At 40.0% G+C, this 16,320-nt stretch overlaps 1 protein-coding gene across 1 annotated transcript in view; it reads left to right on the top strand.

Annotated features, from left to right (window-relative positions):
- Positions 1 to 1,141: 1,141 nt before the first annotated feature.
- The window catches only part of PPM1E (protein phosphatase, Mg2+/Mn2+ dependent 1E), a 62,435-nt gene continuing 47,256 nt past the window's right edge, over positions 1,142 to 16,320 (top strand). The window contains exon 1 of the mRNA XM_057415649.1: positions 1,142 to 1,671. Within this exon, the coding sequence (XP_057271632.1) occupies positions 1,268 to 1,671 (404 nt within the window). The 5' untranslated portion in view covers positions 1,142 to 1,267. The remainder of the gene's footprint in view (positions 1,672 to 16,320) is intronic.

Genomic DNA, 16,320 nt, shown 5'->3' with positions numbered 1-16,320 from the left:
CATGTGTACAAGTCATTTTAAATGCGTGGCAATTATACCTGTTGGTTGTTAGTATTTATGGACCTGGTAGCTCTGAAAACAGCTTTTCAGCAGCAATGAATAAAACAAAGCAAAACACCTTTCACAAATGAAAGACATTTATTAAACAGCAGTAGAGTATCAACTACAGGTTGTCTCCCACTGACTGGAAGTTTTTTTAAGTTTCATTTGGTGTAGTATCTCCAGCTACTTACGAAAACACTCCAGCTACTTACCCCTTCACCAGAACATTGAATAGGTAGAGACCGTGTAACTACTCATATAGTGATCTCAGAGAATCACAGAGCGGTTTGGGTTGGAAGGGACCTTAAAGTTCATACAGTCCCAACCCCTGCCACAGGCAGGGACACCTTCCACTAGAGCAGCTTGCTCTAAGCCCCTGTGTCCAACCTGGCCTTGAACACTGCCAGGGATGGGGCAGCCACAGCTTCTCTGGGCACCCTGTGCCAGCGCCTCAGCACCCTCACAGTACGTGCCAGGTTTACTGCAAAGTGCTGGAAGTCGGAAAATGCGACCCGCAGCTCCCCTTCCCACCCTTCACCAACCACAGCTCTTCCGCAGAGGACATTTCTGCTGACATTCCCTATGTTTAATTGTCGCTTTCCCTCACGCTAACCCCCTCAGTTTTCCCAACCGCTCTTCACTCCGCCCGGCAGCGAGGAGAGGCCAGGCCGGGTCGGGCCGCCCCCAGCCCCGCTTACCGTCTGGCCCCGTCCTGAACAGCGAGCGGGAGCCCGCGAAGGCGACACCGGCGCCGGAAACGATGAGCGCAGGGAAATCCTGAGGCAGAGATTAGGTAACAGGGAATGTGCTCTCAGGTTTCCTTCGGGTTCCTGTGAGGAACCTACGCGTCTGGCTGCCTTCGCATGACTCATCACATCGGCGCGGCTGTCAGAGCGCCTGCCTCCCCGCCTCAGCCTCCTCCCACCCCTTCTCCTCCCGCTCGGCTGCCGTCCTGTCCCGTCCTGTCCAGTCCAGTCCCGCCGCTGCCGAGACCCCCCTCACGCCGCAGCCCGGACCCCTCGGACCCCTCAGCCCCCACAGCGCCGGCCGCGCCCCCGAAGTGCGCGCGCCCCCTCCCTCCCCCCGCTTCGCGTCCCGCGGCGTGCGCGTCCTCGCGGGTCCGGCTCGGGTGCGCGCGCGCAGGCGGGAGGCGGCTGGCGGCGGGCAGGGAGCTCTCTGCGGGCGCAGTGCTGATCCGCCGGCGGGCGGCCGGGAATGCGAAGCAATGGCCGCGGGCGGCCCGGGCAGCGGCAGCGCGGAGGAGAAGAGCTACCGCCGCTTCCTCGAGCTGTTCTTGGGCGAGTTCCGCGGGCCCTTCGGGGTAGAGCCGGAGCCAGAAGCGGAGCCGGAGCCGGCGCCAGCTCCCCCCTCCGATGCCGACGCCGCGGCCGCCGCTGCCGAGGAGCCGGGGGCAGAGGGAGAACCGGGAACGGCCGCCGAAACGGAGGAAGGTGAGGGCGGCCAAGACAACGAGGGCGGCCAGAGCGACGCCGGCGACCCTCAGCCGCCCGCCCCGCCGCCGCCTCCCCCGCCGCTGCCCTCGCTGCCCCGGCCGCTGTCGGAGTACATCACGGAGGAGGAGGTAGAGGGCGAGTGCCTGGACCTCTGCCTGCAGCAGCTCTACAAGTAGTGAGTGCCGGGCTGGGGAGCCTCCCGCTGCGCGGAAGGGATGAGAGGGGAGTGGGGTGGAGGGGACCCCCAGGCATGGGGATGGGGGATACCCCCGTGGGGGGGGAAGGCGGGTGCTGGGTGAGGGGATCCCTAACCCCCGTGGGAGGGGAGGGAGGGTGTGGGGTTGAGGGAGACTGTCCTGTGAGGGCAGGGTGCTCGGGGAGGGGAAGATGCCCGAGGCAGGGAGTTGAAGACTTTAGAGTTGAGCTGCTCGGGATCAAAGCGTCCTGCTCTGTCCTGTTTCTCCCTGCCCAAAAGACGCCTCTGCTCTCTGCCCCCCTCCTTCCCTCTCACCGGGACAGGGAGGGAAGAAGCGAAGGGAATAGACGAGGAAGAGCCCCGAGCATCCATCTGGAGAGCAGCTTGCCTGGGGAGGGAGAGCGGTGGGGGGAATGTCTCACGCTCTGGTGCCAGAGCAGGAGGGGGGGTTGCCTGTGGTTGATTGTACTGAGGCTTGAAATTGATATGTTCCCTGCGTGCGGGTTTGTAAATGGGGAAACCTCTGCCAAGAAAGAACAAGAGGCAAGGAAAGAGAGGCAGTCAGTCCCCTTTTCCCCCTAAAAAGAAAGAAAAAAACACATGGAGAAAACCACACCGTGTATTTTACAGACTAGGGAGAAAAAAAGAAATGGAAAACCTTAGGAAAAAGCCTTAAGAGGAAGCTATCCATAATCATAGGGCTTTTTCTACCGTCAGATGGGGAAAGCCATCTATATTCTGTTCTGTATGGAGGCAGTTTCCAGATCCGTGCTTTCTAAAGGCTGGTGTATAAAAAGAGGAAACAGATGGGATCTATTCCCTGTGTGAAAAGTCTGTGGACTCAAACCGAAAGATCAGTTACCAGTGCCTTGTATTGTGCTCAGCTTTGGCTTTGAAGGCTTGAAATAGAAATGGTTGTTAGTGGCGTTTCTTTAGGAACCTTTTTAAACTGATGCCACAGGAGGAGACAGATGAACCTGTGAAAATATGCACAGCACACCGGGGAGCTCTCTGCCATTGAGCTGATAATTGTAATGAGAGGTGTTACTCAGTCGCAAAAATAAATAAATAAAGAACCGGGTTTTACGACTGCATGGTCTGCTTCTATTTAATTCTCATCATCCATCTGCGTTTGTGGACGATAGGGACGGCACGATGATAGCTGCAGAGGACAAAGCTCTCCTGTTCACACATGCTCACCCTGCTACCTTTGGAAAGCCTTTCTCTGGAGAACAGCAGCAGCACATTTCATAGGATGTGGTAGGGAGGAGAGAGGCAAGTCCCTTCTGCACATTTAGAATGTGTTTGGTTGTTGGTTTTTTATTTTAACAGACTTGTGAAATCGAAAGTCAGATGAGTGCAAAGTTTCAGACACAGAGCAGATTACTTAAAAATGTTATTAAAAGTGTATCTATGAAATTATTTTGAACTTGAATTTCTCCCCTGTCCCCTTCTCTCTCTGTGTGGCCCCACATCTCAGGACAGGCACTCTGTATTCCACAGTTTCTGAGGTCCATATTAATGGATGAAATTATTAAGCACTAAAGAACCCCCAACAAAATCCAACATTTTGAGAGTTTTTTTAATATAGAGATAGCTCTTGACAAGTTGTGGGGTTTGGGGTTTTATTTGTTTGTTTTTCAGTGTTTGTATAGATTTTTTTTGATGGCTTCTGAATTAAGCATCTCTTTGGCTTTGTTTGTGGTGAAATCAATGCAGACTTCCTTCTATAGGCACATGCATTATGAAACAAAAAGCAGTATCTACCTCAAAATAAGGGGAGGAAGGGATCCTCTTGTAAGAAAATTGTTTTCCAAAGGCTTAAATACTTTGTCAGTGTATTGAAAATGTGTTTTTAAGCAGTAATTTAGTCTTTTAACTGAAGATTGATGGACATTGATTTACATCTACCTAATTGCAAAGTGTAAAATATTTTTAAAATATTATAAGCCAAATCGAGTAACTTTTAATACAGAGAGCTAAAGTGAAGTAGTTTTTCTTGAGTGATGGTGGGATCTGAGGTAAGTGCAAGTACACAAAATTGGTCTTCAGATAAAGTATTGTATTTTTAGCACATTCTCCCATCACCAGAGAAACTTGAAACTGTCACAGGATTATAAACCAAGCAAAAGTGGAATGTCTTGCCTCTTTACAGCTAAGGGCTTAACTGGTCAGATGATTCTGGAGATGGGAAACTTCATGCATGTGAGTGAAGCTACTCTAGAGCCAAGTGGTTATGATAGTGTTAAAAAAAATCCCAAACAAAACACATGAAAACTCCTGTGAAGGGGGATATTTTATTGGTATGTCATTAGCAAGAAAGACTGTATTGTAAAGGCATGTTTTCTGTAACTGTAACTATATATTAGTCAAATGGCTGGTTTGCATTATATGTAGCATGAGGATAAAACCCATTATGGTGAAAAATCCAACAGCTGTTTTTCAGCTATTTTAAGCACCCAGCTTTAGTTCTGTTGGAGGGAGGTAAGACCATCTCAGAAATGAGAACATATTGCCAATCATGAAAGAACACAATAGTTTTCTGCTACTGTGTAGGTCAGTGTCAAAGAATTGCTATTTACAAGATTTTTCCTGCTGTTTTCTGAAAGACTCATGTTCCCCTTTGAGATTTCCAGTTCCTGGTTTCTTTCTAGAGACAGCATATGCTTGGAAAATTAGATTAATGTAATCTTTATATCTGTCTAAATGCCACAAAATGTGTGATGTGTACTTTCTTGGTGCTCCTCAACAGAATGAAACTCATCAATAGGATGTAGGTTAGAGGAAAGAAATAATTAAAAATCAGAATAACACTTGATGAGCTGCACTGGAACATTGGCTGAGAGCTTGAAAGTTCATTTTGTGGTTATCTTCTCTAACATGTTGTTCAAGGGAAAGCTATGTAATTTAAATAGTTTCTACATAGAAATAATAAACACTAAAGACTAAATCTGTTAAATATGAGACCCTATTGCTTGTTTCCTTTCATTCAGAGTAGACCTCATTTCTGACTTAGTTTGAAGGAAGAAGTTAATACCTTGATGTAGTGAAGTTATGTATCATGCTCTGTTCTTCTCCTCTTCCTACTGATACTTTTATTAAATCAAATGTGTTTAAAAAGCTGGTTCTTGACAAGACATCTGAAAAACTAATCCACAAATATGTCGTTGCTAAGAGAGAGCCAGACTTAGTTAAATAGTGCACCCTTAGTGCACAAATTTCTCTTCCCTGTAGAAATGAAGTAATCTGAGAAATTCAGTTGTATATTGTTCTTGCTTTTCTTTTTCTCTCCTTTTTATTTCCCAGGCTTTGAAGGGAATATATCTAGTTGGTATCATTAGCAGGCTCAGGTTTACTTTCAGAGATTTTGGTGGTACAATATTTTGCTTTCAAGTATTCATTTAGAAACATCTTTAGCAAGCTTAGAAAGTGGGCCTGTTGCTCCAGTGTTGAGATTTGCAAAAGATGGTAAGTAAAATAAAAATCAGATTGAATGTTATGTCATCTCAAGTGCTTAACTGAGGTGTTGATGACAACATGATTATTTTGGGGACAGCAGGAATCTTGCTTTGGCTTGGAACATGAAAGGGAAAACTTTGAAGCCCTGCACTTTTAGATTACTTCACAGAATACTCTGCAGCATTCACTGAATATCATAGATCCCAAGTTTCAGATTTACTTCAAATATTGCATTTTAAAAGTTTTTTAATTAATTGTTTCTTTGTTTTAAAGAGAGGAAATATTTTTGTTTAGGTTTATGTGTTCCCCCCAGTGTTGCTATGAAAAGTAAAGCAATGTAGGCTCAACCTCTTAACACTGGAATTATGTAAAATGTTGGCAGTAAAAAAGAATGGAATTTTAGGCCCTCAACTTGCAGTTTTAGGCTAAAGAGGAAGAAGTTTTAGTGGTCCTTTATATGAGCAGAAATCTTTTTTTATAAAGTAAGCTCTTAACTTGGAAAGAATGTTCCTCCTGCTGTCTCCATCACTGATGAGTGAAGAGACTGTAGCCTCCCTTTACAAAGCAGATGTGCAAGTTTTTAACTTGCTTTCTTAACCCCTATTGTATGAAAGCTGGCATTGTTGTCACTGTAAATTGAAATTCCTATATTATGCTAGATTAGCTTTCTCAACATCATATTAAATAGGCTGTGATGTTTTACTTTTTTATAATACGTCTTTTATCACCTGTTGATTTCGGTCTCAAAGCCCTTTTAGGAAAAATAATTAACTACTTGCCATGTCTAATATTAATCACAAGGACCAACAAAAAAGAAATACCACCCTTTTTAAGATGGTACTTATCATCTTTTATGAGGTTTTACAATGACCTGTGCTCACAAGAAATGACTGGAGTAGCTATTGGCTGCACCTGTTTTTGGAATTTCTAGTGGTTAATGAAGAGGTTTGACAAAGACCATTAAAATTCCCACCCCCAGCTCTGCTGATGATTTGATTCTACACCTTGGCTTGGTCCCGGGAAACAGCATGAGTTTTATGGCTGAGGAAGGGGAAGGGAAGTGGGGCAAGTTGTAGCTGTAACATCTCACTGGAGCCCCCTCCAAAATTAGGAACCTCTTCCTGAGGATAGTTATTGAGCCAGCAACAGCGGGCTGGAGTCCTGGAGACTCATTAGTGAGCATCAGGCTCTGCTGCTAAGGTGTAGAGCCTGGGGGCTACAGCTGCTAATGTCGGCAACCTCAGACCCAAGGGTCTAGAAATCACAGTGCTCTCTGTAAAGAACTTATAAATCATCTGACAGAAGCATATGCAGAAAGTTGGGAGAACTTCAGTATTGGGCAACATGGTTTAGTGTGAGGTGTCCCTGCCCATGGCAGGGGAGTTGAAACTAGATGATCTTAAGGTCCTTTCCAGTGCTAACTATTCTATGACTGTTATTAATGCCTTATTACTCTTTAAAAGAACCTGCTATGAAATTCAACCCATGTATTGGATGATGATGGTGTCAGAGCATAGAGATGAGCACATTTGTGCACGTTAGAGTGGAAATCATTATAATCTACAAATAGGTGGTATTTAATGATAACCATTTTCCAAACACAACTAATGGTCTACACAGTGAGAGATTCTTTACGTTGCTTTTAAGGCATATTCAGTTCATGCTCCCACGCTTTTAAGAACACTGAATCAAATCAAATATTTTGATACTCCTGTTAAAAAAAGAGTATCAGCTAAAACGAGCTATTTAAATTGCAGATTTGCTTTTTGTAACGGTTAACATACATGGTGACATTTCAAAACTTACTAATTTATGATTAAAAGGATGCTGAATTTTTCAAGTGCAATGGTGACTAGGCTGGGAAGTTGCTTTATATAGCATTAAAAACTCATTCTTAGTGAACAGATTATGGAAATATATTCATTCTAGTGCTCTTATTCCAATGAATGTTGCTAGTAGTACAACAAATTAAAGGGAATTAATTTTGTTAAGAGCTTTTTGCGCTGAGATTTTTTTTGACCCAAGAGCAACTTGGAGAGATTCTACTACTCCTAGTGAAGCTGTTGTCTTTTGCATGCAAATTGATTGAAGAATTAGATCTGTGCTAACACGTTCTTTTTTTGGACCTTATATAACCACTGTTGAAACTAGATTGAGTTACCAAGAAAGAATGTATATGTGAATCTGGATACTAAATTTCACTTGTGATATCTTGTAAGATACTAAAACCCCTTTGATTAGCTGAAATCTTACTTGCCATCTTGTAGAACTATTTTTTACTTTTGATTTTGGATGTGATGAGCATGTTAGCCTCCATTCCTTGAGAGAGTTTGTGTAGTGATTCTTCTTTTTTTTTGCACAAAACACTTTGCCTAGAATATTTTTATCCTTAAAATTCCTCATTGCAATTACCTTCAACAGTGGTGGAGTATTTCTCCACCTGTGATTTGAAGACAAGATAGTCTACTCTGTCACAGAAGGTATCTACTCTTCTCACAGAATATTTAAAAAAATACATCTTTATGGATGCTAAGGTCAAACTTTTAGTTTGCTTTGCAGTGTGTTAATAGAAGTTTCAGTGCCTTGACTGCTTTGTCACTGGTGCATGCTCTCATTCAGTTTTTGTTGTCTTGCTAAATTGCTTCCAAGATCACATTGAAAGCAAAAGCAACAGGGCATGTAGTACACAGATAATGAGAGTTCTGTTTATTCCTATGTTTGATGTCACTCTGAAATAATTCCTGGCTGTTCTACACCATTTTCTTTCTTCACATTGTTTGGCGCATACAGCTTCCCATTTTGTTTTCTCCTGGAACGTATTCTCACTGACTAGGAAAGGTGTGTGATAAATGAGATGAAATGGAGTTAGTGCTTTAGAACATGAGATGTTCTTTGAACCAGGCTGCAAGACTGTCTTATGCAATGCAGTCATGATTACGTAATGTAAATGGTTATTAAAATAAATGTGTCCCGGACAAAATGTGTCCGCGAGGTGTTAGGAACCTGTGACGTGTTACTGAACTGGAAATGGTCATTGCTGCATATTAGAGTGTAGGTCCTCATCTTTGGTGTAGCTGAAATCAAGCACTAAAAAAATATTCTGGATTTCTCTTCTTATGACATATTAATGATTAGATAAAATGAATTGTGGCTGCAGATTGTGGACCTGTGTTACAGAAACATTTCTGCTGTGCCTTTGTACTTCACGAATAAATGTTACCGCCTTTAATAAGACATTTTATTAAAAGGCAATAATCAGAGTCATAAATCAGAACTGCAATGGAAAGAGCTGCCCTTGGGTACTTCAATAATTAATACAGCAGTTAAACGAGTTAACTTGATTGCAGGATTCCCTCAGTTTATGTTTATAGTGGATGGAAAACAGCTAAAGGCAACTAATGATCAAGTAACTGAACCAGCATTTTAAGCTGCAGTACTGCTCACCGGTCCTGAGCTCAGCATGCAAGCAGTTGAAAAGTTTGGAATTTTTTGCTGGTAGCGCAGGATTAAAAAGTTGACTGGTATACTTTGATCATGGGGAAATGTGCTTGGATGCTGACAAGTCTGAACTGGGAAACATTTGTGCTTTATTGTAGCTGTAATTACAATAAAAGTAATATTGGATTATTTGGGTAAATTGTGGGTAGCTCCTTAATTTTCTCAGAGGATATGATTTTGAAACTATTTTTGCTGCCCTTTTATGATCCAGTAAAGTCTGTTAAGTTGTACCTAAAGTTTTTTTCAAGTTTGATTTCTTTTGCTTTTCATTTACGAGAAAGAATTTGAGTACTTTCTCTCATTTGAGAACATGATTTTTTTTTCCAGAAGCTCTGTACTTCCATCATGATGTAACTAAAAATAGAAGCAGTGTATAAAAATAGGCCTTGGCATTTTAACTTCTTGGCACCGTCTCTAGGGCTGTTCCTTTCACCTCAGGCTATGACCTTCTTACTGAGGTTCAAAAATCTGAAATGAATGTGGTAAATTATTCCTCATTAGTGTTATGAGCACTGTACTCTGCATGTTGTATTAATTAGCTTCTAGACTGATTTTTTTCACTTCTAGTCCTACCTTGAAGTTACAGAAGGCTGAAATCCCCATGGTCTGGTTGAGAATTTAACAAATAGTTATATGGGATTTTTTTCTGTTTCTCAAAAGAGAAAATATAAAGTAACTAAGTTCTGTGCATAGCAGCTTTGCATGCAGTGTAAAGCTGCATGTAAACAGCTTTTTCTCAATTAGACATTGCTTGATTACTTTTTAATAACATTTATCAATGCTATTTATATGAAAGTATTGATAAAGCTCATAATACAATTCGTTTCTAATAAGATATTTGGTTTACTAGTTTATAAAAGATCACCTGAAAATTAAGGGAAACATTCAGTTCCCAATGGAACGCAGGAGTCCAGTTAAGATCAGTGAAAAACGATCTAAAATTCCCACCAAGTAAGCTAGTGTAAACTAATGGTACACACTTACATATACAGCATGATATATATTTAAAAATAAAGCTTTTAAACACCTTTTCTGATAAGTAGTGTCATTCTGTTTAAGTCATCTAGTTGTGTTTGGGGCAAATCTGTATATATAAGGGTCCCTATCTTTAAAGAGTCTATGCTCTCTGCTGTCTTATCTGTTTCTTTTGAAAAGCTGTGTAAAAGCCTAAGTGTTAGCTAATGAGAAGTGGGAAGCTGAATATGTCTAGAGATTAGGAGGATCATTGTTTGGGGAACAGATACGCCTTCTGCTTACAGAGCATTGGTGCATTGGGTTGTTCTTAGTTCTGCTTTCTTAGATAGTTTTGGTTTAGCACCTCACAAAACTTAGTTGGTGCAATTCGCATTCACTTTGGTTTTGCAAGTGCTGATGCTGTTTATGGCATACCATAGGGTCATATTTGAAACAGGAGACATTCGAAAAGCAATGCACTCAATATCTTTGTTTGTGTTCTTTTTTTTAAATAAGGTGTTCTTCTTGAGGAAGTCTGCTTTATATTTGTAAAGGCATGGAAAGTACCTAGTCAGGTAACATGAAATAATAAAACAAAGAGGAAGAAAGAATTAAATAATGTCACAACCTAAATGACCCACCCATGTTCCTTCCATTCATTTCTTAGAGAATCGTCTGTGAAATGAGTCTGCAAAATAGAGAAACTCATCAAAGTTTTTTATAAACCCTGCTTTATTGTGTCAAACTTCCTAAACTGAAAGCTGCTTATATACCGTTTTTACACTTACTTTGACATCATTGCAAGATATTAGGGGCTATATTGTTACTTTTAAGTTAGAGAAAGCTCTGGTACTTTCTCATGCTTTTGCTTTCATGTAGGTTTGCTGTTAATATCTTGTTACCAGTTAGAGATGCTTTTCAGGGAGCTGCTTTCAGGATTCACTCAAAGGGGTTTTGGAAAGACTGAGAAAACAATTCAACTGTTTCCTTTTAGTGTTGAAAAAGGAACAGCACCTATTTTGCCTGTGGCCATCTACCAGAGAGAAAAGAAAACATTCAGAGCTGTTAAATCAGGGAAATACTTTTTTTTTACTTTTCTTCTTTCTTCCCCCCCCCCCCCCCTTTTTTTTTTTATAAGGCCTGCGTCTATGTGGGAGTAAACCCCAAATTTCTGTAGGCTGGGAAAAAAATTAGGTTTGTTTACATTAACAAGCAAATGGTAGCCTAAGATCATATAGTATTTTAAATACTGTGTGCCAGCAGAATGTTTTCCTTATTTTCCAATATGCTCACTACTGCAAAAAAAAAAAAAATGCAGTATCTTCATGTTATTCTGGTAGCCTTGTGGTGTGTTCTATAATGGGATCTTGTGGGATTTTGCTTTGGTGGGCATCAGAGTTGTGTTAGTACTTACAGGAGAATAAGGATTCAGAGAGCTCGCTAGAAGAAAAGATTGCTGCAAAATTGATCTTGTGAAGATAGTCAAGATAACTGAACAGAGAAAGTCAGGGAGCTATTTCACTAGAAGCAGTGCCACAGAATTGTATCTAGCTGAAGTGTCTGTCTAGGCGCTTGAAATACATTCTACAGGAACTTGTATTTACTTTTCTTAGTTCATTTTGGGTGACAAAACAATGTTATCCACTGGAGTACTAGGGAACAGGAGCTGCTAGTCTCACTTAGAGCAAGGTTAAGTGACATGATAAAAATTATTACAGTGAGAAGTCTAAAATAGCTGCCCTTGTAGTAATAGTGGTAGCAACTATAAATGTGGAAAGTTACAGGAAAATGCCAAGCTCTAGACAATGTGTATGGAAGTTAATTCACATTTTGTTCATTTCCGGAGCTTCCAAGGAAGTTTGGGCTAAATAAAAAGGCACAGGATACAACCCTCCTAAAATTCCTACTTTTCATTCCAAGAGTAAACTAACACATCCTGTAGTTTCATAACCCCTTATGTTTCAGAACTGCATTAATTAATTTACTCTATATTTATCCTTCTTTTTCAGGAAGATGATTTGTTTTACTTTTCTATGAATAAGGACGGATAAATACATAGGCAGGAACAGGAGGCTGGAAGAAATTTATAGGAAAGAAACCAAAGAGCAAGTCAGTCTTGATTAAAAGTAAACATGAAGAAAATTCCTCTCCACTAAAGAAAATCCTTGTTCTTTTTAGTCTTTTCTCCCTACCCTCTGAAGTAAACCACAAAGTACTATGAAACTTGCCATCAAGGGATGAAATAGTCCTTCAAAACCATAATTTCCAGTGGTTCCTTTTGAGCCACAATTTCATCCACTGGACATTTGTTGGTTTTTTTCTTCCTTGGGTTCTTATCTGTAAGAAAAGGTTAGGTGTGATTCTCTGCAGTGATTGAGCCTGTGCTGTTACACCCTCTGGGATGCTTCTGAGCTATTACACTGTCAGGTGAAATGTGGACCTTTTTCATATAAACATAATGTAATGAAAACCTGTGATATCTTTCAAAAGATGAAATGTCTTTAAAAAGCTATAAAAAAGACTATTGAAATTTCACCACTATAAGTAATCATTTGCCTTTCACATTTTTTTGTGAGTAAAACAAATGGATTTTCTAGACTGCTCTTGAGAGTGGTTTGTTTTTTTTCAGCTGTGATAGCCAAATTCTTACCTTTAAATATTTGCATGTGACATTGATGGGTACTTTGAAGCTTCAGGAATTCCTCCAAGTCTAAGTAATGTACTTTTCATCGCATGAACCCTGAAAACCAGTTCTTCAGGGAGATAGATGATAGAATCTGTAAGAGAGGAAATCTAAGTGGGTTTTTTTTCCAAAATACATAGAAGTCACCAACTAACACTTTAAGAATAAAGGGACAGAATGAGAAAATGTAATAAACAGAGTGGCAAATGAAAATAATAATTAAAAAAATACTGTGAGAGTGATTAGACCGTGTGAAACAGGAGCTCAGCTGAAGCACTGTTAAAAGGAATTGCTATGAGCATGCATGTTAGCATGCTTACTCCTCGAGTCAGTTACCTGCTAACTTCATACCTAATGGGCTGTATTTAAACATCTGAGTGAAATGTTCATTGAACTTTATAACCTAATCAGTTCCATTTAAAGTCTGGACAGCTGAAATCGATGAAAGCTAAAAGACTGATGTCCCTTTTCCTTCTCCAAGGTGAAGAACTGTATGTTCTATTTGGATTCCTTGGTGAAAATGGCACCTATGTTCACTTAATAATCTAATTGTCAAATGTTGCTATAGTGCAACAGCTTTAATGTTATTACTATGGATTTACAGAATTGTAATCTTTCATAGGTTTCACCATCCTCTTTTATCAGTGTTTCTTCCATGGCAAAGAAAGCCTGGCAAAGTAAATAGATGCTCCAAATTTTGTTCAACTGATGTTTCTGTGTTCAAACCAGCTATAGATGCTGTTATACTTCTAGGAGCCCTTTGAAAAGATAAATCTATCATTCTCTATCAGTTTCTCCTTGTGATATTTTACTGTTTTATAAATGGAAAATGGGATTTTATCTTAGTTTAGAAGTCTCATAAAAACAGAAGTATATTGATGTAGCAAGCTACCCAAGAAACTTATGCTAATGAACTTTAGTTCCTGCTTGTTAGAGATTGTGAGGAGAACAATGTACTTAGTTTCAAAGGTCAAAGACAGCAACTAATCTACTAATTCCAGCCCCCCAAATGCATCATTTTAGATGGAATTGGTAACTAATAGATTTGTTCTTCCGGATATGTAAGATGAATTGGTAATTTTTAAATTTGTTCTGTCTCAATTGTAAGAGATCTGGTACTCTGCTTGCTATTAGAATTTCAGTGTGGAGTGGTATGTTGACTTGACATCAAAATAAGGAATTTGCAGCTGTATAATGTATATTTGTAACTCCACAAATTGCATGTTTCAGCCCATATGTTTGGATATCCTGTATAAGAAGGCATTTTCCAAGTACTCTTTTGCTCTGCAGATTCATCTGTTTTTTCCACTTCCTGAATCCAAACATAGTTTATACGTCTGTTGTGTGAATACACTTAATTGTATGAGGATGATGCTACTCTGTATTTGTTTGTAAAGGTTAATCATTAATTTGTAATCTGAGTAAAACAAAAATATACACATGCTAAGGCAATATATTTTTAAACCAGCACTGGTAGCTACATACACAGTTGATTAATTTCACTGTAATTTTTCCTGTTGCTTTCTGTGCGTAGTTATAAAACCATTGCAGTACTATCCATGAAAACAGTAGAGACTACTACTGTTAGTATGAGTAGAAAATAAAAGCTGCTAGTCTCAGTGCAAGTTTAAGTGACACCATAGATACATTTTACAGTGAGGTTGCTACCCTTATTGTAATACTGGTGGGAGCAACAACACGGGAAGTTTCTGCAAAATGGCAACATAAACACAGCACTTTAGGAAGCGTTACCCTCGATATCATGCTTGAAAATATCTTTCAGATTACTTTCTCTGCAAATTATTGCCCAAGCCATGGTGTTCAATAAAAAAGAAGCATGTAAATACCCAGCCCAGATCCTGTTTACAACAGCTTTTACCTATAGCTAGGAAATTAAACAAGCTTGCCCATGTTTACCAGTAAGATCAAATTAGTTTCCTTAGTTAAAAATAACATGCTTGTAAGCATACTAAAAATGTGGAATCAGTTAATTGGTATCTTGTGATGATTTGCTTTGTTTTGAATGAAGCATGCAGGAAAATTCTGACAAAGGATAAAGTTTTCCTCTAGATCAGAGAATGCCATATGAACATAAATAATCTTTACAATCTCTGAGTTGATTTCTATCACTGGAGGATTAGAGAGGGAATAAGAGCTGGAGGTGATGTCTTGGGAGATAGGCCTTAACACCTGTAGGGAACAGACTTCTCTCAATAAACTATGTGAGACACCTTATTCAATGCCTGTTTATATAAAATATAGCTACACAGTGATAATACGTAGTTAAAGCTTGGTTTGACTACATATGACTCTAAGCCCATTTCATTTTTACTGTGCTCTCAAACTTTGCCAGATTTGCTCCAGTGATAACACTGAGCTGTTGTCTCCCTCTTTCTGAAAAATACCTAAACCTCAAGAAACAAATCTGGATAGCATAAAATCCTAAATAGCCACATTGAATCTGAATTCTTCCTATCAATTATCTCTATCTGGGTAAGTTTAATTTAAGTCATATCACAATTCAGAGATGAAATTAGAAATTGACTTTCATTAGCTCCAGGCAGGTTACTCTCTAGGCACTGCAGCAGGTTGTATTCACTTTCTGTTAGTGAACTTGACAACCAGGTTCAGTTAGAATCCAAAAGTGCAGCAGGAGGACTATATCCCAGTGTCTTAATGTGACAGCCACAAAGGGAATTACTTTCTGAAGCAGAAGAAGGGAAACTGGAAACATTGAGGGGGTGGATGCAGGCAGGTATGACAGGATTCTAAGAACTGGGATTCCTGATGGCGTAGGCCTTCAGAGACCACCCACTGAGCTCTGGCAGGTAATAATCTAGGAAATTATAATACACTTATTTTAATGAATCTGTTGAGATGTTTGATCCAAGATCTTCGTTACACATACAGGAATGCTTTTGCTGCTAGAGCTCTGTTATTTTACCAAGTTATATCGAAGACGAGAACAGATTTCAGAATGGATTTCGTCAGGATGTAACATCTAGTTAAGTGAATAAAAGTATGACCAAATTCTATAGAACCTAGCGTCATTATGTTCCTGTACAAGAAAAATAGCTTAGTCAACTTAAACCTGCTTTTATTGAATGGTACTGGCGTGTATCCTCGTGCTCTGCATGTGTGTGCCTGTGTGGGTAATTATATTGTAAAAATCTGGCAGGCAGAAGAATCATTGCCACTAAAGATCTAAGATTTAATCCCCCCCAACTGTAATGTTTCTACAGAAAGTGCTTTCAACAGCGTAACTGTGCAAATGATGGAAAATACTACTTGTAAACATTTAAAATAAGGTGTTTGTGTTGTGTTACATAGCCGCATTCGTTTGTCACAAAGCCACCAGGCAGATTTTCGTCTTACAGCTAACCAGATTAAGCATTCTGGCTCGATCTCTGTACGCTCTTACAAAAGCATTTCGTCATCTCCCCTTCCCATCCCTGTCAAGCTTGATCAGTTATTTTAAATCTGGAATTTAAAGCAGTATGTATGTAATTGGGGAGAGAAATGGAATATATTTATTGGTGGCAAGGGAGTTCAGCCTCTAGTGGGGCAAATGGCAGTGTGCATAATGAGGTTCACTGCATAAGATTTACTAGCATTGTAAAGAAATTCCTGTCAGAGCGTGGCTCTGATAGGACTTATCAAAGAGTACATGCTACTTATCTGTCTTCAGCAGAGAACTCTAACTCCGTTTAACTGTCAGCACATCTATAATCCTTCCAAATCTGGAATTGTTGATAGAGTGCCAAATATCTTGGGTTATGTATTGTCAGACAGAGGAAGATCTGTGATTGTAATATCAAACAAAGCAAATGTAGCTAGCTAATGGAATGATGCTGAGCTTTTAATATGGCATAACATAAGCTCAGGTTTTTTTTTTTTGTTGTATTTTTTTTCCATTTGGAAACATGAGCCATTTCAGTGTTGTATTGGAGATGGGTAGACAGATAAAGACTTCAAGGATGACAGCTACCTATCTACATATAGATAGCACAGACAGAACTAGCATTTTGGGGTTG

This window comes from Pezoporus wallicus, unplaced genomic scaffold, assembly GCF_028554395.1.
Source record: "Pezoporus wallicus isolate ANWC-B61680 ecotype Strahan unplaced genomic scaffold, APGP_CSIRO_Pwel_v1 contig_8517, whole genome shotgun sequence".
NCBI lineage: Eukaryota > Metazoa > Chordata > Aves > Psittaciformes > Psittacidae > Pezoporus > Pezoporus wallicus.
Note: the sequence above shows the minus strand (reverse complement) of the source record. Positions and strands in the feature narration are given on the sequence as shown.